Here is a 26,584-nt window from a genome sequence, read left to right as displayed (position 1 = left end):
GACAGGGAGCAATGGCCAAGCTCTGAAGCACTGAGAGTCTTCCATTTCAGAAACTGGGTGGAGTGGTGTACGTGACCTCCAACTTGAAAGTACTGTCTACAATGACCTGGAGCAAGGATCGTGCATGGAGTTTACAACTCCCTGTACTATATATTACTCAGTAGTATCGGTGTCCTCAGGACACTAATATTTCTTCTTTTGTAGCAGAAGTAAAGCAGGCAGGATGGTGGGGAACACTGGGCGCGTCCTCTGGATTTCCTACCTATAATCCATATTGCAAAAATGATTAGGATTTCTATTATATGCTGTAATACTGAGGCTAATATTCTAGAGTCATTCCTTTCTTTTCCCCAGCAGATCCATTTTTTTATTGTTTTCAGATCTAAATAAAATGATAAAACATTTTGGGAAAAACACACAACCTAAGAGTCCAGCACTGGAAGCCATTACTGCAAATATCTCCACAGCCACCATGTATTTCCCTCTGGTGCTCAGATAAGCCGGGATCATGGAGATCCAGACACTGCAGAACAGCAGCATGCTGAAGGTGATGTACTTGGCCTCATTAAAACTGTCCGGTAATGTCCTCACCATGAAAGCCAGAAGAAAGCTGCCCGCTGCCAGGAGCCCCATATAACCCAACATGGAGTAGAAGCAGATATCTGACCCCTCATTACACTGAATGATGATCTTCCCAGGAGAAGACTGAGTGTCCAGGTCCTGGAATGGGGGAGAAATAGACAACCAGATGACACAGATGACCACTTGTATGGATGAACACAACAACACTATGGTGTAGGGCAGCTTCACACTCAGCCATCTTCTCCAGGGGCTTCCAGGCTTGGTGGACTTAAAAGCCACACAAACCATCACAGTCTTGGCGAGAAGTGAAGAGACGGCAACTGAGAAGAAAACTCCAAAACTGGTTTCACGTAATCTACAAGTGACATCACTGGGACGACCAAGAAACAAGAAGACAGAGAGGAAGCTGAGGAAGATGGAGACCAGGAGGAGGTAACTCAGGTTCCGGTTATTAGCTTTAACAATAGGAGTGTCCTGGTAGGAAATAAATATTTTGAATATGGAGCCGGTCACAAGACATCCGAAGAGCGAGAGACAGGAGAATACAGAAGCCATTGGGTCATTCTGGTAAGAGATGAATTCTATCACTTTGGGAAGACATCGGTCTCTCTCTGCATTCGGCCATTCATCACTTTCACATTGTACACAGTTGTCGGCATCTGCAGGAATAATATACTACATATTATATAATAATATATTACAAGGTAATAATATCTATGTATCTGGGGAGGAGAATGACAGGTGTGGATATGGATTGGGGAAAGGACACACTTTTGCTTCCAAGGCGTTTTGGCACCGAAAGATATGCATTTTGTTGTTATACATAATGAAAACATTGTAGACACTTAATATTACAACACAGCTTACTAACTGCGCATAAGAGCAGCCCCTATATATAAAGTATATATGATGTGAAACATCACATCAGCAGTTAGAAGGCGACGTATGGACCAGTGCAGCAGTGGATCCCTTACCCATCATTGACGGATTACAATTTTATAGATATTATCTGATTTTTGCTATTGATATAATTTATATTACTATATACAGTAGTTTACTTGTTGTCAGATGTGGTAAAAAAACAAGAAGTAGCAAAGAAATAATTGTTTAACTCCTACCCGACGTGTCTTGTACAACGGACACCGCCGAGCCGGGTGTATGGCAGAGCATATTGAAGCAAACACACCCAGATAACACCCACTATCGGTGCTGGCACCAATCACAGGCGTTAAAGACTATTTAAGGGCATTTTGTTAGTGATGATGGGTTCCAAAGGGCCAAATTGTTTTGCTTCATACAGTCCTGATGTGTTGCAGGGTTTTTTAACTCTCAGCGATTGCATAGGCTGACACAGAGACTGTAAGACGATGAGCTGAACTGTTCTGAGGAAAAGGTGGTGGTCACAAAGCTCGAGGTAGCCAGAAGAATACGTGGAAGAGTAAGGGCACAAAAGGTTAGCCTGGAGGGTCTCCATTGCACCATTTACACCATATGTGTGACCAGGCTCATGAAAACATAACATGAGCTGCTGTGGATGACACACCAAAAATAACATGGAAGGTCCCTCTGACAACCTTTCTCCTCGCAAAGGCAGGATGTGACACTACTAATACAAGCACCACCACCATCACCAAGCCTGTCCCTACCATCTCACAAATACCAAAACAATGGATAAAAAGCAGAAGTTTGACCCATCCCACCCACAAGCCCTGGTTCTAACATGTTAAATTTGCTGCCCTTTTTATAACTGCTATTCTGGCTGGTTGAGACAAACAGCTTCAAAAAGCAATCGAGTAGCTGTGGCAGGTTTCCCACAACACATCATTCCAAGCCACCACTACTTTTTTCAGTAGGTCCCTGCACTGCACCAAGAGTCATACACTGTGTAATGCTGTTTGGGCAGATGGAAAGTAAGCATGGGCATCTCCTTTACTGGCCAATGGGTTATTGTAGCAGTCACTGGTCCCAGGGCATGAAGCACTTTGACACCGCTGACTCCCAGTATAGTTAATGAGCATCACTGGAGCGTGGCTGAGCCTTAACTTGTACACTGGCTGCGTCCTTAACCTCTACCTACACACATCGGATGCGTCGTACTATGTAACTCACCAGAGTTACTCATCAGGTGCTAGTTGGGGCTTTGCTGATGGCTTCAATAAGATGGAGTTGCCATCTTGGTAAAGATCGTTGCTCCATGTGACGTTATAGGGGCGCCAATCTGTCTCCATGACAACCTTGGGTTTTCTGAAGCCTTCTGTCTCATTTTAACCCATTCATTACAATCTGCGATTCACACATTGTAATGAATGAGGAGCAAAATCCCCATATACTGCCTTAGGATCAATCAGACAACCTAGAGTTAAAGTACCCTGGGGAGGGGGGGGTCTGAAAAATAGTTAAAAAAATTAATTAAAAAAGCAAAATATAATCATGTTTTTTCACAGCATTTGACTACGTAAAAAAAATTGCGTCGATTTTGAAAAAAATTCAAAAATTCTATAAAAAATGATCATAAGGCCATACAGTCCTAAAATAGAAGCATTGAAAACTTCATCAAACGACACAAAAAATGACAACACCAACATCTCTGTGTACTGAAGTATGAAAAAGTGATAAGCGCCAGAAGATGGCAAAATAAAAAATAAAAATTGTACAGGAGGTTTTAATTCTTGTAAATGTATGAAAACATTATAAAATCTATATAAATTTGATATCCCTGTGATTGCACCGAACCAAAGAATAAAGCAGACACGTCATTTGGGGCACCCTATGAAAGTCGTAAAATCCAAGCCCACAAGAATACGGTGGAAATGCATTTTTTCACCAATTTCACAGCATTTCAGAGGTTAAATAAAACCTTTCTTAAAAAAAAATAAAAATAGAACTTTTCTGCTTTGATTCTAACAAAACACCAAGACTGACAAGAAGTCTAATAGCATGATGTGGGATTAGGCCAAAGCAGTATATCTATTGCAGAAGGAACAGATCCCCAACTGTAGACTGCTCTGTTTCCACCTGGTTGCATCTCTTTAGTAAATCATAGGGAACTCAAGCACTTATTCCAACAAGCACAAGGAATTATCAGGGATGGCGATCAAGGGGGGACTACCCCTAAGTGCCTTCATGTATGCCCGGAGGCTGAGCAAGACATGCTTCTGTCCCAGGTGGGTGGAAACACCCATGCATCTGTTTTGGGAGTGCCCTTTTGCTCAGCGTTTGTTGGATGCCCTGGAGCAGGAATTTAAGCCTCTGTGCCCAGGAATACCATGACCCACCATGCGGTGCTTTATGGATTGTTTTAAGGGACACACACAGCGGGAACTATCCAGGATGCCTGGTGCCTTACAAACTGATTTAAGGATGCCATCTGGTATGCCAGTAGACGCCTCACTTGGCATGAGAGACCCTTTCCACTCTGGACTATCACCAACTGGTCATTAAAGCCCTAAGGAACTATGCCATCTGGGACACCAAGATTTCTATAAGGAAGAAGAGGACTTGGCCTAGCCCACTCCATCATACAAGGGAGTATTTATGTACTGTATAAAAGTCTCATCTCCTCAAGGAGGAATGCCGAAATGCAGCATTATGGACTGTTCCAATTCCCTATCTTTTCTCCCCTGAAGGGAATGATATGGACTATACCATTTCTATACTCCCTCAAAGCAGAAACAGAAGCAAGCCTATCCTCTTCTTCACAGAGAATGCAATGGGTCAGCCTGCCACCCTTCTCTTTCTCTCTTACCACCATCAAAAACAACACTGGCAAAAGGGGGTATTTTTTATCTAATGCTTTATTTATAGAGCATAAGTCACATTATAGTGATATGTGCAATATTTAAGGATACATACATACACCACATACTCTGCCACAGCACAGACCACAATATATTAAGATTTACTCCTAGCATTTACAGCACATCAGAGTATCTAGCCCAACCATGCCATGAAAATGCTACACTGGCACACTGCTCGGTCAATGTATCTAACTAAACACACATAATTATGGCGACAACCTAGTTTGAATTTGGGAAAGAGTATGGGGAGAAAGGGGAAAGTGTCGGGAGATCACTGGCCTGATGCTTTATTGAAATACAGACTCACAAGGGGAAAAAATAGGAAGGGGAACCTGCAAAAAGTTTACTTCCTGGTTTGTTCAATTTGTCTAATTTATGCAAAAACCAAAATCCCCTGCAAAAGTCCAAAACAGTGCAGAATGGGTTTTTGGTGGTAGCCGGATGGTGATGCTGCTGGGATTCTCCCTGAGTAAAGTGTTGAGTTTTGGGGGTGTCGAGGCAGCTCACAGCAGGGGGTTCATCAAGTTGAGCATAGCCTGAACTGCTCTCACTGCTTCCTTGCAGTAGAGATACAGAACCAGTGTGAAGCAGTCCAATGTTGACGGGTTGTCTTGTGCCAAGTGCAGAGTCTGCTGGCGTACCAGATGGCATCTTTGATATCCTCAATGCCATAAGTGCCCTGAAACAGTCCATAAAGTACCGCATGGTACGGCATGGAGCTCCTGGGCACAGAGTCTGCAAATTCAGGTTCCAGGGTGTCCAGCAGGCTCCAAGCAAATGGGCACTCCCAGAACAGGTGCCATCAGAGTTTCCTCCTTTCAGGGGCACCTGGGGCAGTAGGGAGTGTTGCTCAGTCTTTGGACATACATGAAAAAAGGAGGGGCAGCCCCCCCTGAATGCCCATCCACAATAAGTTCTTGTGCCTGTTGAACAGTCTGCTCCAAGACACATTAACCCAAACAATCCTAGCCGTGTCCTGGGTGACTCCCGGAATTGATTCCAACACATCTTTGGAATCCACTGAGCAAGTTTGAGTCCCTCCAGTTGGTGATCCCTCACAAAACAGACAGCCTGGGCATAGTACCAAAGTGCATCCCAGTTTTCCGAGTTGAGGCCCCTCAAGAGGGGAAGGAGGAAAAAGTGAGACATGAGCTTTCCCTTAGGTCTGTCACAGTTGCTCAGGGTCCTGCACACACAGTCACAAACAAAAGAAATTCAAAGCAAGATGGAGATGTCCAGGATGCCCTTGTACCCTTGCTTGGCTCCTTTAACATGACAGCTCGCTTGACTCGGTCCATCTTTGAGCCCCCCAAAAAGGAAAAACAGTCTTGGTAACCACCTTGCAGATGGGGGTGGCCACTGCAGCACTACATACTGGATTATGGGCAGCACCTTGTTACGCAGGACAAGAGTTTTCCCCTCCAAGAAGAGCTGTCGGAACTCCTTGCAGGTCTGGACGAGCATCATCACCGAACGCCGGTCAGCACAAAATTGTCCAGCACAGGTCCTGGTGCGGTGATCTCTCTGATCTCTTTGTAGTGCCAGGTATACTCCGCGAACAGCTTTATAACGTAAACAAAAAGAAAAGGTGAGAGAAGGTAGCCTTGTCTGACACAGGGAAGTGGTCAGTCTTCCAGCCATTCAGCAACACTGAGCTGTGGATATCAAGGTACATTAGGTCTTACCCAGACCAAACCTACACAGGGCCCGGACCATGACGCGGTCGAAGGGCTTCTTCTAGTCCAAGCAGACCAGGCCGTGTAAATGCAGCAGCTTACTTCCTACTGCAGGTTGTCTTTGATCCTGGGGCTGGGGACGCCACTGGACTGGTCTAGGTGGACAATCTTACCAATGACTCCTTTCAGCCTGTTGGCCAGCACCTTGACCAGGATCTTATAGTCCACGTTGAGCAAAGAGATGGGGTGCCAGTTTTTCATGTCGCACCTCTCTCTTTTCTGCTTGTACAAGACAATGACCAGTCCTTGCCTCAGTGACGGCAGCATCCGGCCCTCCGCCATCATCTCCTTGTAGAGCTAAATGTCACTGTAGAAGTCTCTAACAACTCCCATGACAGCCTGCTTTTCCCTTTGTGTGCATCTGCTTTTATCTGACAGTTTGTTCAGGGAGGTGTGGCTGGCGTGGACTTTCCTGAAAAAGAAAGAGTTACTTCTCACACTTCTCCAGATAGTCCACTTTGGTCATTCTTGGTTTCCTTCCTAATAAGTACAAGTCAGACAGAAGTCCAACTTAAGAAAAGACCCTGTTGTGAGTCAGGAACCCTGAGGACCTCATCCACCACCTTAGGGTGAATCCTGCACAAAATAGTTTTATTGCTTTTTCACCATGGACTTGGCCGTTTACATGTGAAGTCATTCATCTGCACTTGATTCATGCTTGTTTTCACTGAGAACCGCCACTCTCTTGCTCCGGTGCAGGGAATTATGGGACTCAGCTTCAAGTGCATGAGGCAGACAGGAAGTGGAGACCTTACAAGCTTCTATTTCCTCCATATCTTCCCTCTCGTGTCTGTGTTTTTGAATAAAGTCTTGGACCTGTGAACAAAACATCCTGTACACCTCTTCCTTTGATTTATTTTTCCCCTTTACCCAGTTTTGTTACACAGGTCAGTAGTTTTCATTGATTGCACATGTGTGTTTTTGCTTGGCTTGTTTGTTAGAGCAGCATTTTTGGCAGTTAGGATGTCATTATCTTTGCTTTGTGTCTGCAATGATAGGAGTGAATATTAAATTATTGTGTGTTCATGTACAAAGCCCATGCTATGTCATGGCACACACAAAGGGGCAAATTTGCTTACACGGTCCTGTCGTGATCCCCGATCCGGACGGTCCGACAAAGATGAAGTCCGGCGCGATTTATGTAGCTCTAGCACCCGAGTTCCTGCATCCGTGGCTTCCCCGCCGAGGTCCGCTGGAGTTCACCTTCTTCTTCCCGGTGCATGTAATTGCGACACAATTTGAAATGTTAAATCCAGCGCCTAGTCCGAATCCGTTGTTGTCCAACGGCACGCCCCCCGGATTGTGTGCAAGCCGGCGCCAGTGTGCCAAAATCCGATCGAGTGTGCCAAAATTCCCTGTTAATTGCGTCGCAACTCGGAAATCATTGGGAAAGCCGAGAAAAAGGCGCAGACCCTTGGTAAATGAGACGCAATATATAAGATTTCTGGGGGAATTTTGAATAAAGTTTTTCAATCAAAAATTACTGGAGCATGGCTGAGGAGATACAGAAGAGGAGGAGGAGGAGTCATGTCCCACCAAGGACATCTGTCCCTGCATCTAGGCTGTGAGCCAGTTCTTCCCCATTTGCACCAGTGGTGATTAATAGATGGCCACCCTGCTGGATCACCAATATAAGGATACATTTATATCCAAAATATCCAGTGCTGGAATTATCTGTGTAGGTAATAGAGATGAGCGAGCACGCAAATGCTCGGGTGCTCGTTATTCGAGACAAACTTTTCCCGATGCTTGAGTGCTCGTCTCGAATAACGGGCCCCATTGAAGTCAATGGGAGACTCAAGCATTTTTCAAGGGGACCAAGGCTCTGCACAGGGAAGCTTGGCCAAACACCTGGGAACCTCAGAAAAGGATGGAAACACCACGGAAATGGACAGGAAACAGCAGGGGCAGCATGCATGGATGCCTCTGAGGCTGATTAATCGTACCATTATGCCAAAAATATGGGCAACAGCATGGCCATGACAGAGTGACCGAATGAGGCTAGATAGCATCTAAAACATCCAATAATTGACCGTGACACTATAGGGGACGGCATGCAGAGGCAGCGGCAGCAGCGGCAGGCTAGAGAGTGTCATAGCAACATACCCTAAATGGACTCATGCTTCAAAACAATGGTGGGAAAAAGGAACCAAAGGAGGTGAGCAAGAAGCGCTGAAATGATTTCCTATGTCAACAAAAAGTTGACGGTATATTTAGTAAATAAATAAGAATAAATTCTTTGAACGCGAGGGTCACGGGATAGGCAGCCTAGCATGAAATCTGCTATATGCGCCAGAGTAACAACGCCAAGAATTCACTACCCTCACTGGCCTGACTGTCCATCTCCTCCTTCTCCAACTCCTCCAACTCCTCTTCTTCTGCCCATACATGCTGAACAGTGAAGGACTAAACAATGGTCCCCTCTTCTGTCTCGCCAACATTCTCCTCCTCTTCCTCCTCATCCTCCTCCACCTCCTCCGATATGCGCTGAGAAACAGACCTGAGGGTGCTTTGGCTACCAACAAGGGAATCTTCTTCCCCCGTCTCTTGTGACGAGCGCAAAGCTTCCGACTTCATGCTGACCAGAGAGTTTTTCAACAGGCCAAGCAGCGGGATGGTGAGGCTGATGATGGCGGCATCGCCACTGACCATCTGTGTTGACTCCTCAAAGTTACTCAGGACCTGACAGATATCAGACATCCACGTCCACTCCTCATTGTAGACTTGAGGAAGCTGACTGACCTGACTACCAGTTCTGGTGGAAGTTGACATCTGGCAGTCTACAATCGCTCTGCGCTGCTAGTAAACTCTGGATAACAGGGTTAATGTTGAATTCCACCTCGTGGGCACGTCGCACAACAGTCGGTGAGCGGGCAGTTGGAGGCGGCGCTGCGCTGCCCTGAGAATGGCAGCAACTGTGCTGGACTTCCTGAAATGCAAATCAGACAGATTGGGGTATGTCTTGAGGAACCGCTGAACTATGGCACATGGCACATGTGTCAGTCTGCCGAGTTGCAGAGCCGCCACCAGGTTACGGCCGTTGTCACACACAACCATGCCTGGCTTCAGGTTCAGCGGTGCCAGCCACAGATCAGTCTGCGCCGTGATGCCCTGTAATAGCTCTTGGGCGGTGTGCCTTTTATCGCCTTGGCTCAGCAGTTTGAGCACCGCCTGCTGTCGCTTAGCGATGGCACTGCTGCTGTGCCTAGAGCTACTGACTGATGGCGTCATGCCCACGGATGGTAATTCGGAGGAGGAGGTTATGGAGGGATGGGAGGAGGAGGAGGCATAGTAGGCCTGAGAGACCTGGACCGAGGTAGGCCCCGCAATCCTCGGCGTCGGCAGTATATGACCAGCCCCAGGGTCAGACTCGGTCCCAGCCTCCACCAAGTTAACCCAATGTGCCGTTAGCAATATATAGTGGCCCTGCCCAGCAGCACTCGTCCACGTGTCCATGGTCAGGTGGACCTTGTCAGAAACGGCATTGGTCAGGGCACGGGCTGGAACGGCACATCGGGAAAAGTAGTGGCGGCTGGGCACCGAATGCCGGGGTTCTGGGCAGGGGGCTGACTAGCAGATGAAACAGGGGAAGGAGCAGTGGTGGGCCTGGCCGGAGGTGAACCGGCTTGGTGCCATTGAGTGGGGTGTTTAGCATTCATATGGCTGCGCATACTGGTGGTAGTTAAGCTAGTAGTGGTGGAACCCCTGCTGATCCTGGTTTGGCACAGGTTGCACACCACAGTCTGTCGGTCATCCGGTGTTTCTTTAAAAGACCTCCAGACTTCTGAAAATCTAGCCCTCGCCACGGGAGCTTGACTACGTGAAACATTTGGCGCTGATGCACCAGCTCTGGCCCTGCCTCTCCGTCTGGCCCCACCACTGCCTCTTCCAACCTGTTCTGGTATAGGACTCACCTCCGTCTCAGAAGCACTGTGTTCACCCGGCCTATCAACCCAGCTTGGGTCTGTCACCTCATCATTCTCCTTTCGAGTACGCCAATGCTCAAACGAACATCAAGCTCGGACGAGTGTTTGCTCATCTCTAGTAGGTACATATATATTTTTTATAAATATGATTTTTTACAAGTATTCTTGCTCATTGTCTTAGAACTGATAAAGCACCGTTGTGGCGGATGTGTAACGCATTGTCTGATCGTATTCAACAAAACATGTTATACTCATAGCGTATCTGCACTTTCCAAACATACTTATTTTGGGGTATTACCCTTCGTAATCCACACCTGTGGAAAATATGCAATAAATATTCCAAGATCATCTTATAGAGAAGTGACAGTAACTGTGGGTGTATACTGATAATGTTAGCATGAAGCCATCCGTAGGTAGGCGGAGCGCGGCCATGACGGGGCGGGCTGGGAGGGGGGGGGAAGGTGGTTGGATTCTTGGGGGTTGGAGTAAAGGTTGATGTGATAGGTGGGTTTTGCTTTGGGGGAGGAGTTAATGGGGTTTTTTAAGGGGTGACAGAAAGGGCCAGCCATCTTTGGTGGCAGAGCAAAATTGTCCCACCCAACCTCCCCATTAGATGTTTTGTATTAGGGTTGCATTATGCGTTCACCGGGGAGGAGGGATACACTTAGTTTCAGATCCTCATGTTAAGGCGGTGCTAGGGAGATTAGGATGCTTCCTGTAAAGGTGGGCGGGTACTTGGCAACAGTTATCCGGTAAGAAGGTAAATTGGTGGTGATGATTTTGGTCATGTCCGGCTTCACTAATAAAAGTTCTTCATAGACTGCTTGAAGGGGTGTACCCTCAGCAGTTGGTTTGGTTATATGTTTGGTTGGTAGCCACATTCTGCTCTCGCCACTCGCCAGGAGGTTAGCGGCTTGTGGATATGGTAGTTGTGGTTTTACACGCTGAGCGTGATTTTTGAGCGTTATTACAACTATGGTTGGTTGGTAATGGTGCCGGACTTAGGTGTTACTTATTAATTTTAAAAGTGATCCAGCTTTGTTGTCAAGTACTCGACCACTTAATTTAATAATATTGATATGTTTGTTGAATAAAAGGTCATTTATATTATTATGTTTTAATTTTTATTTAAGTTTATGTTTTACAGATTGTTACAAGATTTAAATAAAGCTGTGACCAGCACTTTTCCAACATAACTTTGTCTGTGTTTTATTTAGTTAGTGTATGATAGGTAGGCCTTTCTGCTTAATAGCTATCCCCCCTCCCCCCTTTTTTCCCCTCGGCTCAGCCCTGCCCCGGACATGTGTTATAGGGCAGTGACAGTAACTGTGGGTGTATACTGGTACTGTATTATAGCGCAGTGACAGTAACTGTGGGTGTATACTGGTACTGTATTATAGCGCAGTGACTGTAACTGTGGGTGTATACTGGTACTGTATTATAGCGCAGTGACTGTAACTGTGGGTGTATACTGGTACTGTATTATAGCGCAGTGACAGTAACTGTGGGTGTATACTGGTACTGTATTAAAGCGCAGTGACTGTAACTGTGGGTGTATACTGGTACTGTATTATAGCGCAGTGACAGTAACTGTGGGTGTATACTGGTACCGTATTATAGCGCAGTGACAGTAACTGTGGGTGTATACTGGTACCGTGTTATGCTGCAGTGACAGTAACTGTGGATGTATACTAATACCATGTTATAGTACAGTGACTGTAACTGTGGGTGTATACTGGTACCGTGTTATAGAGCAGTGACTGTAACTGTGGGTGTATATTGGTACCGTGTTATAGTACAGTGACTGTAACTGTGGGTGTATACTGGTACTGTATTATAGCGCAGTGACAGTAACTGTGGGTGTATACTGGTACTGTATTAAAGCGCAGTGACTGTAACTGTGGGTGTATACTGGTACTGTATTATAGCGCAGTGACAGTAACTGTGGGTGTATACTGGTACCGTATTATAGCGCAGTGACAGTAACTGTGGGTGTATACTGGTACCGTGTTATGCTGCAGTGACAGTAACTGTGGATGTATACTAATACCATGTTATAGTACAGTGACTGTAACTGTGGGTGTATACTGGTACCGTGTTATAGAGCAGTGACTGTAACTGTGGGTGTATACTGGTACCGTGTTATGCTGCAGTGACAGTAACTGTGGATGTATACTAATACCATGTTATAGTACAGTGACTGTAACTGTGGGTGTATACTGGTACCGTGTTATAGAGCAGTGACTGTAACTGTGGGTGTATATTGGTACCGTGTTATAGTACAGTGACTGTAACTGTGGGTGTATACTGGTACCGCGTTATAGCGCAGTGACTGTAACTGTGGGTGTATACTGGTACCGTGTTATAGCGCAGTGACTGTAACTGTGGGTGTATACTGATACCATGTTATAGTGCAGTGACAGTAACTGTGGGTGTATACTGGTACCGTGTTATAGTGCAATGACTGTAACTGTAGGTGTATACTGGTACCGTATTATAGCGCAGTGACAGTAACTGTGGGTGTATACTGGTACCGTGTTATGCTGCAGTGACAGTAACTGTGGATGTATACTAATACCATGTTATAGTACAGTGACTGTAACTGTGGGTGTATACTGGTACCGTGTTATAGAGCAGTGACTGTAACTGTGGGTGTATATTGGTACCGTGTTATAGTACAGTGACTGTAACTGTGGGTGTATACTGGTACCGCGTTATAGCGCAGTGACTGTAACTGTGGGTGTATACTGGTACCGTGTTATAGCGCAGTGACTGTAACTGTGGGTGTATACTGATACCATGTTATAGTGCAGTGACAGTAACTGTGGGTGTATACTGGTACCGTGTTATAGTGCAATGACTGTAACTGTAGGTGTATACTGGTAACGTGTTATAGCGCAGTGACAGTAACTGTGGGTGTATAGTGATACCATGTTATAGTGTAGTGACTGTAACTGTGGGTGTATACTGGTACTGTATTATAGCGCAGTGACTGTAACTGTGGGTGTATACTGGTACCGTGTTATAGAGCAGTGACAGTAACTGTGGGTGTATAGTGATACCATGTTATAGTGTAGTGACAGTAACTGTGGGTGTATACTGATACCGTGTTATAGTACAGTGACAGTAACTGTGGGTGTATACTGGTACCGTGTTATAGTACAGTGACTGTAACTGTGGGTGTATACTGGTACCGTGTTATAGTACAGTGACTATAACTGTGGGTGTATACTGGTACTGTGTTATAACGCAGTGACAGTAACGGTGGGTGTATACTGATACCGTGTTATAGTACAGTGACTGTAACTGTGGGTGTATACTGGTACCATGTTATAGTGCAGTGACAGTAACTGTGGGTGTATACTGATACCGTGTTATTATGCAGTGACTGTAACTGTGGGTGTATACTAGTACCGTGTTATAGTACAGTGACTGTAACTGTGGGTGTATAGTGATACCGTGTTATGGTGCAGTGACTGTAACTGTGGGTGTATACTGATACCGTGTTATAGCGCAGTGACTGTAACTGTGGGTGTATACTTATACCATGTTATTATGCAGTGACAGTAACTGTGGGTGTATACTGGTACTGTGTTATAGCGCAGTGACTGTAACTGTGGGTGCATACTGATTCCGTGTTATGGTGCAGTGACTGTAACTGTGGGTGTATACTGGTACCGTGTTATAGTACAGTGACAGTAACTGTGGGTGTATACTGGTAACGTGTTATAGTACAGTGACTATAACTGTAGGTGTATACTGGTAACGTGTTATAGCGCAGTGACAGTAACTGTGGGTGTATAGTGATACCATGTTATAGTGTAGTGACTGTAACTGTGGGTGTATACTGGTACTGTATTATAGCGCAGTGACTGTAACTGTGGGTGTATACTGGTACCGTGTTATAGAGCAGTGACAGTAACTGTGGGTGTATAGTGATACCATGTTATAGTGTAGTGACAGTAACTGTGGGTGTATACTGATACCGTGTTATAGTACAGTGACAGTAACTGTGGGTGTATACTGGTACCGTGTTATAGTACATTGACTGTAACTGTGGGTGTATACTGGTACCGTGTTATAGTACAGTGACTATAACTGTGGGTGTATACTGGTACTGTGTTATAACGCAGTGACAGTAACGGTGGGTGTATACTGATACCGTGTTATAGTACAGTGACTGTAACTGTGGGTGTATACTGGTACCATGTTATAGTGCAGTGACAGTAACTGTGGGTGTATACTGATACCGTGTTATTATGCAGTGACTGTAACTGTGGGTGTATACTAGTACCGTGTTATAGTACAGTGACTGTAACTGTGGGTGTATAGTGATACCGTGTTATGGTGCAGTGACTGTAACTGTGGGTGTATACTGATACCGTGTTATAGCGCAGTGACTGTAACTGTGGGTGTATACTTATACCATGTTATTATGCAGTGACAGTAACTGTGGGTGTATACTGGTACTGTGTTATAGCGCAGTGACTGTAACTGTGGGTGCATACTGATTCCGTGTTATGGTGCAGTGACTGTAACTGTGGGTGTATACTGGTACCGTGTTATAGTACAGTGACAGTAACTGTGGGTGTATACTGGTAACGTGTTATAGTACAGTGACTATAACTGTGGGTGTATACTGGTACTGTGTTATAACGCAGTGACAGTAACGGTGGGCGTATACTGATAATATGTTATTGTGCAGTAACTGCGGGTGTATATCGGGTGAGACACTGAAGGGGTTAACTGTCAATGGTAAATATGTTTCCCTTGGGTTTTCCTACTATGCAAGTTGTGTTGTGTTGTCCAGCACCTTGGACACAGGTGGTGGTAGCAGCCTAACCAGGGCTGGGCAGAGCTCTGAGAGGAGGCTGGAGAGTGCAGAGCCCTGACTTCTGTGCTGGGAGCAGCGACATCCTTTATGTTATAGTGGTGAGTTATGGGAACTCTGTTTAGTTAGCGCCCAGACGGGTAGGATTTTGTTTGTTTTGATGCCTGTATGTGAAGGCTGTTTAATTTTGTACCTGCTGCTGGAATAAATGCAGGCAAGACCTGTTTTGGACTGTACCTTGGTGTCACTGTCTTGAACTGCATCACAAACCCCGCTACCTCAGTCTCTACTGGGCCAAATCTCCCACATATGGTGCTTCGGATGCGGGCAGTTCAAAAGACACACACCCAAAAACGCTTGCTACATCCTGCAACATTGTATGGCCTGGGTGAAAGCAGCAGGCGAATTGCAGAGTAAAGCCAAGATGGAGGACTTCATTAAATACCTGCAAGAGGAGGCCAGAGCTAATCTGCAGCTGCAACAGGCCATGCTCCAGCATCAGGAGGAGAGGTCCCGCCAGCAGCAGGAAGAGTCCCAAGCTAATCGACGGCTGCAGCAGAAGGAGTCCCAAGCTAAGCGGCAGCTGCAGCAAGCCATGCTCCAGCAACAGCAGGAAGAGTCCCAGGCTAATCGACGGCTGCAGCAGAAGGAGTCCCAAGCTGATCGACATCTGCAGGAAGCCATGCTCCAGCAACAGCAGGAAGAGTCCTGAGCCATGTTCAAGCTGATGATGGAAAAGTTCTGTCATTATGTCAGCATCCGCAAGCGACGACTACTGAGGGGTCCCATACTGGTTTGCAAGAGTACCCAGTTGTCCAGCGTTCCGCAAGGGCTGCAGTGCAGAAGGTGCTATTGCAGATAATGGACATCGTATATGTCCGGCCTTGGCCCTTGAAAATTTGAGGCCAAAGTATCCCCCCCAGCATTAGGGGTGACCCCAGGTGATGAATTCTCTCCCCTAGAGGTCCTAGCTGGTCAGGACGAGGGTCAGGAGGAGGTGGCCGAAATGCCGGACCTTGAGATTTCCTGTGAAAATTTTGCACAGCTCCAGGACCCTACCTTGTTTAAAGCACAGGAGAATGTTAAAGTGATAAATGTGGTGCTCCAAATACCAGAGGTTGAAAAAATATACAGTGATTGTTAGGAAACTGTTGTATAGGGTCGACCAGATACGGGGCGAGGAGATTGAGCAACTTGTGGTACCCCAATTTTACCTTGGATGTGGTGCTAGATTTGGCACCTAAACATGTGCTAGGAGGTCACTTAGGTGCAGAGAAGACCCGAGAGAAGATCCTGCAGATATTTTACTGGCTGGGGTGTGGGAGGAGGTAAACCAGTATTGTAGCTTCTGCCCCGGTGTCCCACTTCAGGGGTCCTCTGGTCCCGTTACCAATCATAGGGGTGCCATTTGAACGGATTGCAATGGATTTGGTTGGCCCCATTGTAAAATCAACAAGGGGGCACCAGTACATCCTGGTTATCCTAGACTACGCTATGCGGTATCCAGAGGCGATTATGAAACGCCTCCCACACAGGCCTCCCCAAGGAAATCTTCACTGAGCAGGGGACCCCATTCATGTCTTAAGTATTGAAGGACATATGTAAATTACTGCAGGTTAAACAGCTCCATGCCTCTGTATAGCATCCTCGGACAGACGGCCTGGTCGAGAGGTTCAACAAGACCTTGAAGGGGATGCTAAAGAGGGTGGTCAGCAAAGATAGAAAGGACTGGGACTCTTTGTTGCCCCATCTGATGCTTGCCATATGTGAGATTCCCCAGTCTTCCACAGTTTTCTCACCCTTTGAGTTGTTAAATGGCAGTTCCCCACACAGGCTCCTGGACATAGCTAAGGAGACCTGGCAACAGGAAAGGACCCCCCACCGTAGTGTGATCGAACACGTCTCCCTTATGCAGGATCGCATAGCGGCGGTAATGCCCTTTGTAAAGGAGCACATGACAAGGGCACAAGAGGCCCAGTGTAGGGTCTACAATAGATCAGCCAGACTCAGGACCTTTAACCCAGGAGACAGAGTGTTAGTTCTTGTGCCCACCATTGAGAGTAAGTTCTTGGCGAAATGGCAAGGTCCATATGAGGTCATGGAGAAAGTGGGGGAGGTTAACTACAAGGTATATCAGCCGAGGAGGAGGAAACCCGAACAGATATACCACGTGAACCTCCTAAAGCCATGGAGGGAAAGAGAGTCCCTGATAGCTGTGGGAGTAGAAAAAGTGTCTGTCCCCAAAAATGTGACACCAGAGGTAGGTGTACCTGATGCCAAGGTGCCTGAAGTACAGATCTCGGAGTCCCTCTTCAGGGCCCAGATTCAGGAAGCGAAGGAGTTTGTGCTCCGAAACGTTGATGTGTTCTCTAAGTTACCAGGCCGTACTTCAGTCATCAAGCATGACATCATAGCGGAACCCCACATTCGGGTACACCTAAAACCCTACCGGGTTCCTGAAGCGCGCCGGCAAGCCATATCTGAAGAAGTCAGGCAGATGTTAGACCTAGGGATTATTGAAGAGTCTAAAAGTGACTGGTCGAGTCCTATTGTGTTGATTCCCCAGCCTGATGGTTTCCTACGGTTCTGCAATGACTTTGGGCATAGTGTAGTAATCAAATTTAGATACCTCGTTCAACTTCCTAGAGTTAATGAGTTGATAAAACTACTGGGACAGGCTAGGTTCTTCTTCACCCTTGACCTGACGAAAAGGTATTGACAGGTACCCCTCACTGACAGGGCTAAAGAGAAGACGGCTTTTGTTACTCCTGATGGGCTTTTTCAGTATGTTGCACTCCCCTTTGGGCTACTTGGGGCTCCCGCCACATTCCAGAGGTTAATGGATCTTGTGCTAAAACCTCACCGTAGATATGCCTCGGCCTACCTGGATGACATCATAGTTTATAGTAATGATTGGGAGAGTCATCTAGCCAAAGTACAAGCAGTGGTAGACTCCCTCATGGCAGCAGGGTTGACGGCAAACCCCCAAAAATGTGCACATGGTCTGGAAGAGGAACGTTACCTCGGGTACCGTATTGGGCGAGATGTCATCAAACCCCAAGTAAATAAAGTGGAGGCGATACAGCAGTGGCCACGACCTGTGAGCAAGAAGCAGGTGAGGGCTTTCCTAGGCATAGTGGGCTATTATCGCCAATTTATTCCTGATTTTGTGACAATAGCGGCACCCCTGACTGACCTGACCAAGTGTAAAGAATTGCAAAAAGTTAGGGAGCACACTTGGGGCGCTAACAGTGCCAGTACCCCAAATTTCCATAATACCGATAAGGCTATATATATTAAATAACAATTACATTTATTTAAAAAACACACGTAAAAGACATGAAATTTAGTACCTATTAATTAGTCCAATATGACGTGTTTCGGGAACTCAATCTTTTTTCAAATTAAGGACAAAGTAATGATGCATAGACACAAGTTCATTCTTATATGCTCTCTTAAATGAGACAAAGACTTACATGACAGGAGGTGAGGATGCGACACATTGTAGCGTGCGCCTGCGCATCCCTCCATCCCCCGCACCGGAAAAAACGGTGAGTGCTGTCAGGGCTCTGCGCAGTACGCAAGCTGGCCATCATAGCCAGAAGTGATGCCGGCGTAACCATAGTAGCGTAGTATCAGCACGATGCGATAGTACGCTGGTATTAGAGTCGTGAGAGCAGAGCAGAGAGTGTCATTGTGTGTTATATCCATCTGACTCATCTCTTTTACTATGTGTCAGATATTAGTAGAATCTTCAGAAGGTAAATAAAAGTGAAGCTAAATCCTGTATCAGCACATAGCATTTGGTGCATGAGCGCAGCACAGAGGAATCAGGAAGTGTCTGCTCAGCTAATATCACCCACAGAGCTGACTCTTACACTGAGCATCTAATGCAGGGATAGGAGCAAAAGCAGCAATAACACTGAGTAATATTGTAAAGTAAGGGGTTAAAATTTCCGTGGCAAACCCCTTTGAGATCAGTGACATCTATTAGTAAGTATTAGTAGATAATTTAACCCTTCTTATAACAGTAAGAAATTGATTATTTTAATATCTATAAGGACACAATGGGCCATATTTATCAAAACCAGTGTAGTCTGTGGCGTCTGTGGCGCAGTTATCCTGTGGCGTGTGTAGGGGGCGCCAGATTCATGAAAAGTGGTGCATGCTATTCATGAATATGGTGCACCTTTAACATTGACCGTGAAACACAATTCTTTCGATTTGCTGTAATAAATGTGGGGCACGGTCAGACTCTGCACCGGAACACCCCTTCATGTGCAGAATTTTGTGGCGTGTCGGGTATAGTGCAGCCGAGACCTAAAACTGGTGCAGACACCTTAATAAATGTGGCCAATGTGTGACCCAATCCCAGATGTGATTGTGTTGTCCCCCCTCTAGGACATCATTGTCCTCCTCAGCGCTGGTCAGACACTACTCCTCCTACTACCATGTACCTGTTATATTGGAGATCTCTCCCTCTGAACATGGGGCGCAGTCATAGCAGCAGATGTTAATGGTTTCTCTTGGCTTTTTCCTGCTTCCAGGTAAACACGGATCTGAGCAGCGGGAGACTGGGATCTGAGGGAAAGACAAGAACCTTAACCAGAATAACACATAAAAATGTGCGTATGTGATACAAGTGATGAGGAGACCTGGGAGGAAGGACTAGAGAAGGTGAAGGATCCAGTCACATGAAGTTTCCTCCTGACCTCACAATAAGTAGCTGGAGGAGACATAACCCTGATGGATGGACAGATAATAAGAGGATATTGTCCCCTTTGTTATCAGTATATTTACTATCATGTCACCTGCTGGTGGTTCTGGCTGGAGGGACAGGCGATGACCCTTCTCAGCAGGTTGTTAGATATGTAACATCTCTCAGCCTGGAGGAGGCGGCCAGTCATTGTCATGTCTTCCTGAGTCTGATACTTTTAGACCTGATGAACGCTTGGGTTTTGTATATTTTTTGTTTATTGACTTTCAGGGTCATTTGTCTTAAGTCTGGAAATTTTGGCCATTTGTTTTTATTAGAAAGTCACACCTTTCCGCACACTCCATTCAGCACAGTAGCCTACGCCAGCAGCAGTGTGAAGCTTTTGTTGTGCACCAAATTGTGAAATTTTAAAGCTGTGTGAGAACTAAAAGACTTCAACACTTGGGTCCTGGTGATAAATCAATCAAAACGCAGAAAAACTCTAGTGAGATGAACTTTCTAGGGGGTAAGAAGGGATGAGCAGACCCAAACTGCATCCCTAATAAATTTTATGGATTCGGCACCCATGGACCCGGGATCCACTATATGAGTTTGGGGTCAGTGTTTGGGAAAAAGTGCAAAGCTGCTCTATTAACTGCTGAAGCATCTAATCAGGCAGCCCCTTAGCAACCATGGCAGTATTACCAATCACCGTGTTTACTGTTTTATGGCAGTGTGTACCCCCCCCCCCCTCTGTGCTGATGAACCTTCTAGAAGACCTGGTGGCACCTTTCTGGGCACCACCTGTGCGATCATCTGATTTGCTTTTATGTTTCTGATCCCTAATTTCCATGTCCCAAATCCTGTTCTGGACCCCCACCCCTGTTCCCTGTGTTTGTCCTGTGACGCTGAGACTGTGGGTCACATTTACTTATCAGGTCCAGTGGAGTTCACCGAGAGAGCTTTGTCCATGTATAATGTGCTGTGCAGCGAGTCACTTAGATTGTGCACCGGATATCCTGCATGTGTCGCTTCCCTGCTCAGGTCCCTGGAGTTTTCCTTCTTCTTCCTGGTGCATGTAAGTGCATTGTCCGTGTATAATGCGCTGTGCGGGGAGTCACTAAGATCTTGCCCTAATATCCTACATGTGTCGCTTCCCCGCTCAGATCCCCGGAGTTCACCTTCTTCTTCCTGGTGCATGTAAGTGCATTGTCCGTGTATAATGCGCTGTGCGGAGAGTCACTAAGATCATGCCCCAATATCCTGCATGTGTCGCTTCCCCGCTCAGGTCCCCGGAGTTCACCTTCTTCTTCCTGGTGCATGTAAGTGCATTGTCCGTGTATAATGCGCTGTGCGGAGAGTCACTAAGATCGTGCCCCAATATCCTGCATCTGTCGCTTCCCCGCTCAGGTCCCCGGAGTTCACCTTCTTCCTCCTGGTGCATGTAAGTGCATTGTCCGTGTATAATGCGCTGTTCGGGGAGTCACTAAGATCCTGCCCCCGATATCCTGCATGTGTCGCTTCCCCGCTCAGGTCCCTGGAGTTCACCTTCTTCTTCCTGGTGCATGTAAGTGCATTGTCCGTGTATAATGCGCTGTGCGGGGAGTCACTAAGATCTTGCCCTAATATCCTACATGTGTCGCTTCCCCGCTCAGATCCCCGGAGTTCACCTTCTTCTTCCTGGTGCATGTAAGTGCATTGTCCGTGTATAATGTGCTGTGCGGGGAGTCACTAAGATCGTGCACCCGATATCCTGCATGTGTCAATTCCCCGCTCAGGTCCCCGGAGTTCACCTTCTACTTCCTGGTGCATGTAAGTGCATTGTCTTGCAACACGTTTTGAAAGTTAAATCCCACGCTCAGTCCGAATCAGCCGGATCGTCCCAATTTGATCGCGTGCAAACCCATGTTAAATATCTCTCTTAGTTGCGCAAATCACAAAAATGGTGAACAGTCTGACGAAAGTGCGATCTGCTACCCTTAGTAAATTTGCCCCTGGGTATTCATTGTTGCAGTTTTTAAAATTTTTTTCCCCAATTTTTCCCCTGCATTAACTCCATGGGTGCACCCTGTAACCGCCGGGCACTGATCAGTGACTTGTATCATCCTCCGCTTCTGTAAATGTTTTTTCTTTTACATGAGTGATTTTTTAAAAATTTTTTTGGGGGGTTTTGGTCAGTTGTGCCCTGTGACCTCTAAGTGCAGATCGGTGACACACATCACTGGTTGGCACAACGCCCACCCCAAAGCAAAGTGTCATGTGACCGTCTATATAAAATGAGGCCAATACTAATTGGAGGCAAAGACCCTCTACATAATATCTGTGTAATATCACTTGTACATAACAAAGGGAGGTAAAATTACGCCAGTACCTTTCCAGCAAGAGGGCAAGGTACAGAATCAAAATGTACAAACTGTTCGAGAGGTACCACAGGGTACACACATAGGTTTAGGGTTTATGTGGGAAAATACAAAAAAAATAGCCACCCACAATGCCCCCCTGTCCTAGGAGTTAGTGGCAAGCTTTGTAGGATCTGGTGCACCCACCGCTGGAGAAGGGTTGCCACCTGAATGTGGATAACTTTTATCCCAGCGTTCCACTATTCCAATCCCTCAGTTCCAGAGGTTCTGTACTGTGTGGCAGCACTGTACACAAAAATAAGAGAGATCCCCTGGAACCCTTGTTAGGCAGCCATTTAGAAAGGAGGACATCAAGGCGCCCAGCAATTAGGTCAAAATGTTGGTCAAGTATAAGGACAAGAGGGATGTCCTTGTTCTGACCACAAATCATAGGGACTCCAGCCCCCTCTCGCCTGTACGAGGTACCTCCACTGCTGCCCCCAAGCCAGACAGAATCCTGGCTAACCATAGCTACATGGGTGGGGCTGATCTTTCAGATCAGAGGATTATGCTAAAAATTCCCTTGCGGAAGTGAAGATATGGTACAAGAAGCTGCCGTGTACATTGTGCAGATGGCACTGTATAGCTCTTACGTGCAGGTCATGCCGTATCTTTTCTCCATTTTCAAGTGGTGGTGATTAAGGCACTAATATTTAGACAAGAAGGACAGGGCCCTAGTACCTCTGGATTAAATGTCCCCGAGCGGTGTACCAGGTCAACAAAGACTGATAGGAAGGACTCAGAAAAGATACAAACCCTGTTCCAAAAGGCGGCTTAGTTAGGACACTATATGCCAGGAGTGTAGCTAGGAGAGGCAGGGACCCCATAGCAAACCTCTGAATGCCCCCCCCCCCCCCACACACACACATTGTCAGAAAATATACCTATTTGAATACTCAAAAATTTATAGTTGTATAGCTACATAGTTTCTACGTTTGAAAACAGACACATGTTTATCAAGTTCAACCAAGGAAGGAAGGGAATGGATAAGGAAGGGATTTAGGGGAAACAATTCTATATAACAACCATCAATGTTATTTAGGTGTTAAAAGGCATCTAGACCATTCTTGAAGCTCTCTGCTGTCCCTGCTGTGACCAGCGCCTGAGCTCTCTGCTGTCCCTGCTGTGACCAGCGCCTGAGCTCTCTGCTGTCCCTGCTGTGACCAGCACCTGAGCTCTCTGCTGTCCCTGCTGTGACCAGCACCTGAGCTCTCTGCTGTCCCTTCTGTGCTCTGCTCCTGAGCTCTCTGCTGTCCCTGCTGTGACCAGCACCTGAGGCAGTCTATTCCACAGATTGACAGTTCTCATATTGAAAACGCCCTGTCGTCTCTGGTGATTAAACCTTGTTTTTGATTGGATTAAATCTGAAACTATTTACCACCATATTTTTTGTATGGACCATTCATATATTTATATACACTCACCGGCCACTTTATTAGGTACACCTGTCCAACTTCTCGTTAACACTTAATTTCTAATCAGCCAATCACATGGTGGCAACTCAGTGCATTTAGGCATGTAGACATGGTCAAGACAATCTCCTGCAGTTCAAACCGAGCATCAGTATGGGTAAGAAAGGTGATTTGAGGCCTTTGAACGTGGCATGGTTGTTGGTGCCAGAAGGGCTGGTCTGAGTATTTCAGAAACTGCTGATCTACTGGGATTTTCACGCACAACCATCTCTAGGGTTTACAGAGAATGGTTCGAAAAAGAAAAAAACATCCAGTGAGTGGCAGTACTGTGGGCGGAAATGCCTTGTTGATGCCAGAGGTCAGAGGAGAATGGGCAGACTGGTTCGAGCTGATAGAAAGGCAACAGTGACTCAAATCGCCACCCGTTACAACCAAGGTAGGCAGAAGAGCATCTCTGAATGCACAGTACGTCGAACTTTGAGGCAGATGGGCTACAGCAGCAGAAGACCACACCGGGTGCCACTCCTTTCAGCTAAGAACAGGAAACTGAGGCTACAATTTGCACAAGCTCATCGAAATTGGACAGTAGAAGATTGGAAAAACGTTGCCTGGTCTGATGAGTCTCGATTTCTGCTGCGACTTTCGGATGGTAGGGTCAGAATTTGGCGTCAACATCATGAAAGCATGGATCCATCCTGCCTTGTATCAACGGTTCAGGCTGGTGGTGGTGGTGTCATGGTGTGGGGAATATTTTCTTGGCACTCTTTGGGCCCCTTGGTACCAATTGAGCATCGTTGCAATGCCACAGCCTACCTGAGTATTGTTGCTGACCATGTCCATCCCTTTATGAGCACAATGTCCCCTGTAACATCTGATGGCTACTTTCAGCAGGATAATGCGCCATGTCATAAAGCTGGAAGCATCTCAGACTGGTTTCTTGAACATCACAATGAGGTCACTGTACTCAAATGGCCTCCACAGTCACCAGATCTCAATCCAATAGAGCATCTTTGGGATGTGGTGGAACGGGAGATTCGCATCATGGATGTGCAGCCGACAAATCTGCGGCAACTGTGTGATGCCATCATGTCAATATGGAGCAAAATCTCTGAGGAGCTTCCAGCACGTTGTTGAATCTATGCCACGAACAATTGAGGCAGTTCTGAAGGCAAAAGGGGGTCCAACCCGTTACTAGCATGGTGTACCTAATAAAGTGGCCGGTGAGTGTAAATTAATCATGTCCCCTCGTAGTCGTCTCTTTCCCAGACTAAATAAATCCAGGTGATTTAATCTTTCCTCATAACTGAGACCCTCCGCACCCCTTATCATTTTTGTGGCTCTACGTTGAACCCTCTCCAGCTCCAGGGCTTCCTTTTTATGGACCGGTGCCCAGAACTGGACAGTATATTCCAGGTGAGGCTGAACCAATGCCTTGTACAGTGGTAATATTACATCCCTATCCCAAGAGTCCTGACCTCTGCTAATACATGGCAAGATCCTACTGGCTTTAGAGGCAGCTGATTGACATTACAGGCTGTTATTCAATTTAAGATCTGCTAGTTCCCACAGGTCCTTCTCAGCAAGGGACTCTCCCATATTTACTCCCCCAAGGACATATATAGCCTTTGGATTATTAGCCCCCAGGTGCATAACCTTACATTTATCCACATTGGTCATCAACTTGGCACATGAGGTTCAAACAGTCAGTTTGTCCAAGTCACCCTGCAGCTACAACTCCCATCCTCCATAGACTGTATTACACTACACAGATTGTACTACTCCCCCCATCCTCCATAGACTGTATTACACTACACAGCCTGTACTACTACTCCCATCCTCCATGGACTGTATTACACTACACAGCTTGTACTACTACACCCATCCTCCATAGACTGTATTACACTACACAGCTTGTACAACTACTCAACATGCTTGGTCCAGTCTTCATTGTTCCTGCTCTCCTCCACAGGTGTCTCATCACCAAGAAGAATTGGAGGAAGCGGAAGAAGAAGACAAGGCTGAAGAAGAAGAGAAGAGGAGCCCTGAAGGAAGGGATACTGTCACTGGTGACCCCACGATCCATGCGCTGCACAGTGCCCCTGCTCCCCCCGCCTGTACTCACCTCTCCAGGCTCCTGGCTCCGCTCGGGTCCCGACGTGTAGGCCTTCTTTCCTTCCTTGCCGTGCGCTCCCGCCCGACTCTCCAGGAATTTAAAGAGCCAGCGTCCTCCTTATTGGCACTGGCATTTCCGGGTTCCTATATAGCCCGGCGACTCCCAGCATCCCCTGCCGGATCTTCCAGGTGATTCTGCTGAAGAGAAAGCCCTCCATGATTCCTGAGATTTTCTAGACGAATCCATGTTCCTGTGGTGTTCCCGCAGTCCTGTAATCCTTTGGCGGTCCTGTAATCCTGTGGCAGTCCTGTAATCCTGTGGCGGTCCTGTAATCCTGTGGTGGTCACAATCTTAGTGACTGCCCACACAGCGCATTATACACGGACAATGCACTTACATGCACCAGGAAGAAGAAGGTGAACTCCGGGGACCTGAGCGGGGAAGCGACACATGCAGGATATCGTACGCAGGATCTTAGTGACTCCCCGCACAGCACATTATACACGGACAATGCACTTACATGCACCAGGAAGAAGAAGGTGAACTCCGGGGACCTGAGCGGGGAAGCAACACATGCAGGATATCGGGTGCAGGATCTTAGTGACTCCCCGCACAGCGCATTATACACGGACAATGCACTTACATGCACCAGGAAGAAGAAGGTGAACTTCGGGGACCTGAGCGGGGAAGAGACACATGCAGGATATCAGGCACACGATCTTAGTGACTCCCCGCACAGCGCATTATACACGGACAATGCACTTACATGCACCAGGAAGAAGAAGGTGAACTCCGGGGACCTGAGCGGGGAAGTGACACATGCAGGATATCGGGCACACGATCTTAGTGACTCCCCGCACAGCGCATTATACACAGACAATGCACTTACATGCACCAGGAAAAAGAAGGTGAACTCCGGGGACCTGAGCGGGGAAGCGACACATGCAGGATATCGGGTGCACGATCTTAGTGACTCCCCGCACAGCACATTATACACGGACAATGCACTTACATGCACCAGGAAGAAGAAGGTGAACTCCGGGGACCTGAGCGGGGAAGCGACACATGCAGGATATCGGGTGCACGATCTTA

The 26,584-nt window shown here is 46.7% G+C and overlaps 1 protein-coding gene across 1 annotated transcript in view; it reads right to left on the bottom strand.

Moving 5' to 3' along the window:
- Nucleotides 1-333: 333 nt before the first annotated feature.
- The window catches only part of LOC140133433 (vomeronasal type-2 receptor 26-like), a 55,220-nt gene continuing 28,969 nt past the window's right edge, over nucleotides 334-26,584 (bottom strand). Inside the window, exons 4-5 of the mRNA XM_072153662.1 lie at nucleotides 19,330-19,453; nucleotides 334-1,241 (exon numbers count right to left, since the gene is read on the bottom strand). Coding sequence (XP_072009763.1) covers nucleotides 334-1,241; nucleotides 19,330-19,453 — 1,032 coding nt within the window. The remainder of the gene's footprint in view (nucleotides 1,242-19,329; nucleotides 19,454-26,584) is intronic.

The sequence above is a fragment of the Engystomops pustulosus genome, chromosome 1 (genome assembly GCF_040894005.1).
Source record: "Engystomops pustulosus chromosome 1, aEngPut4.maternal, whole genome shotgun sequence".
NCBI classification, from domain to species: Eukaryota; Metazoa; Chordata; class Amphibia; order Anura; family Leptodactylidae; genus Engystomops; species Engystomops pustulosus.
The sequence above is the reverse complement of the archived record's forward strand: the minus strand, read 5'-3'. Positions and strand labels throughout refer to the sequence as shown.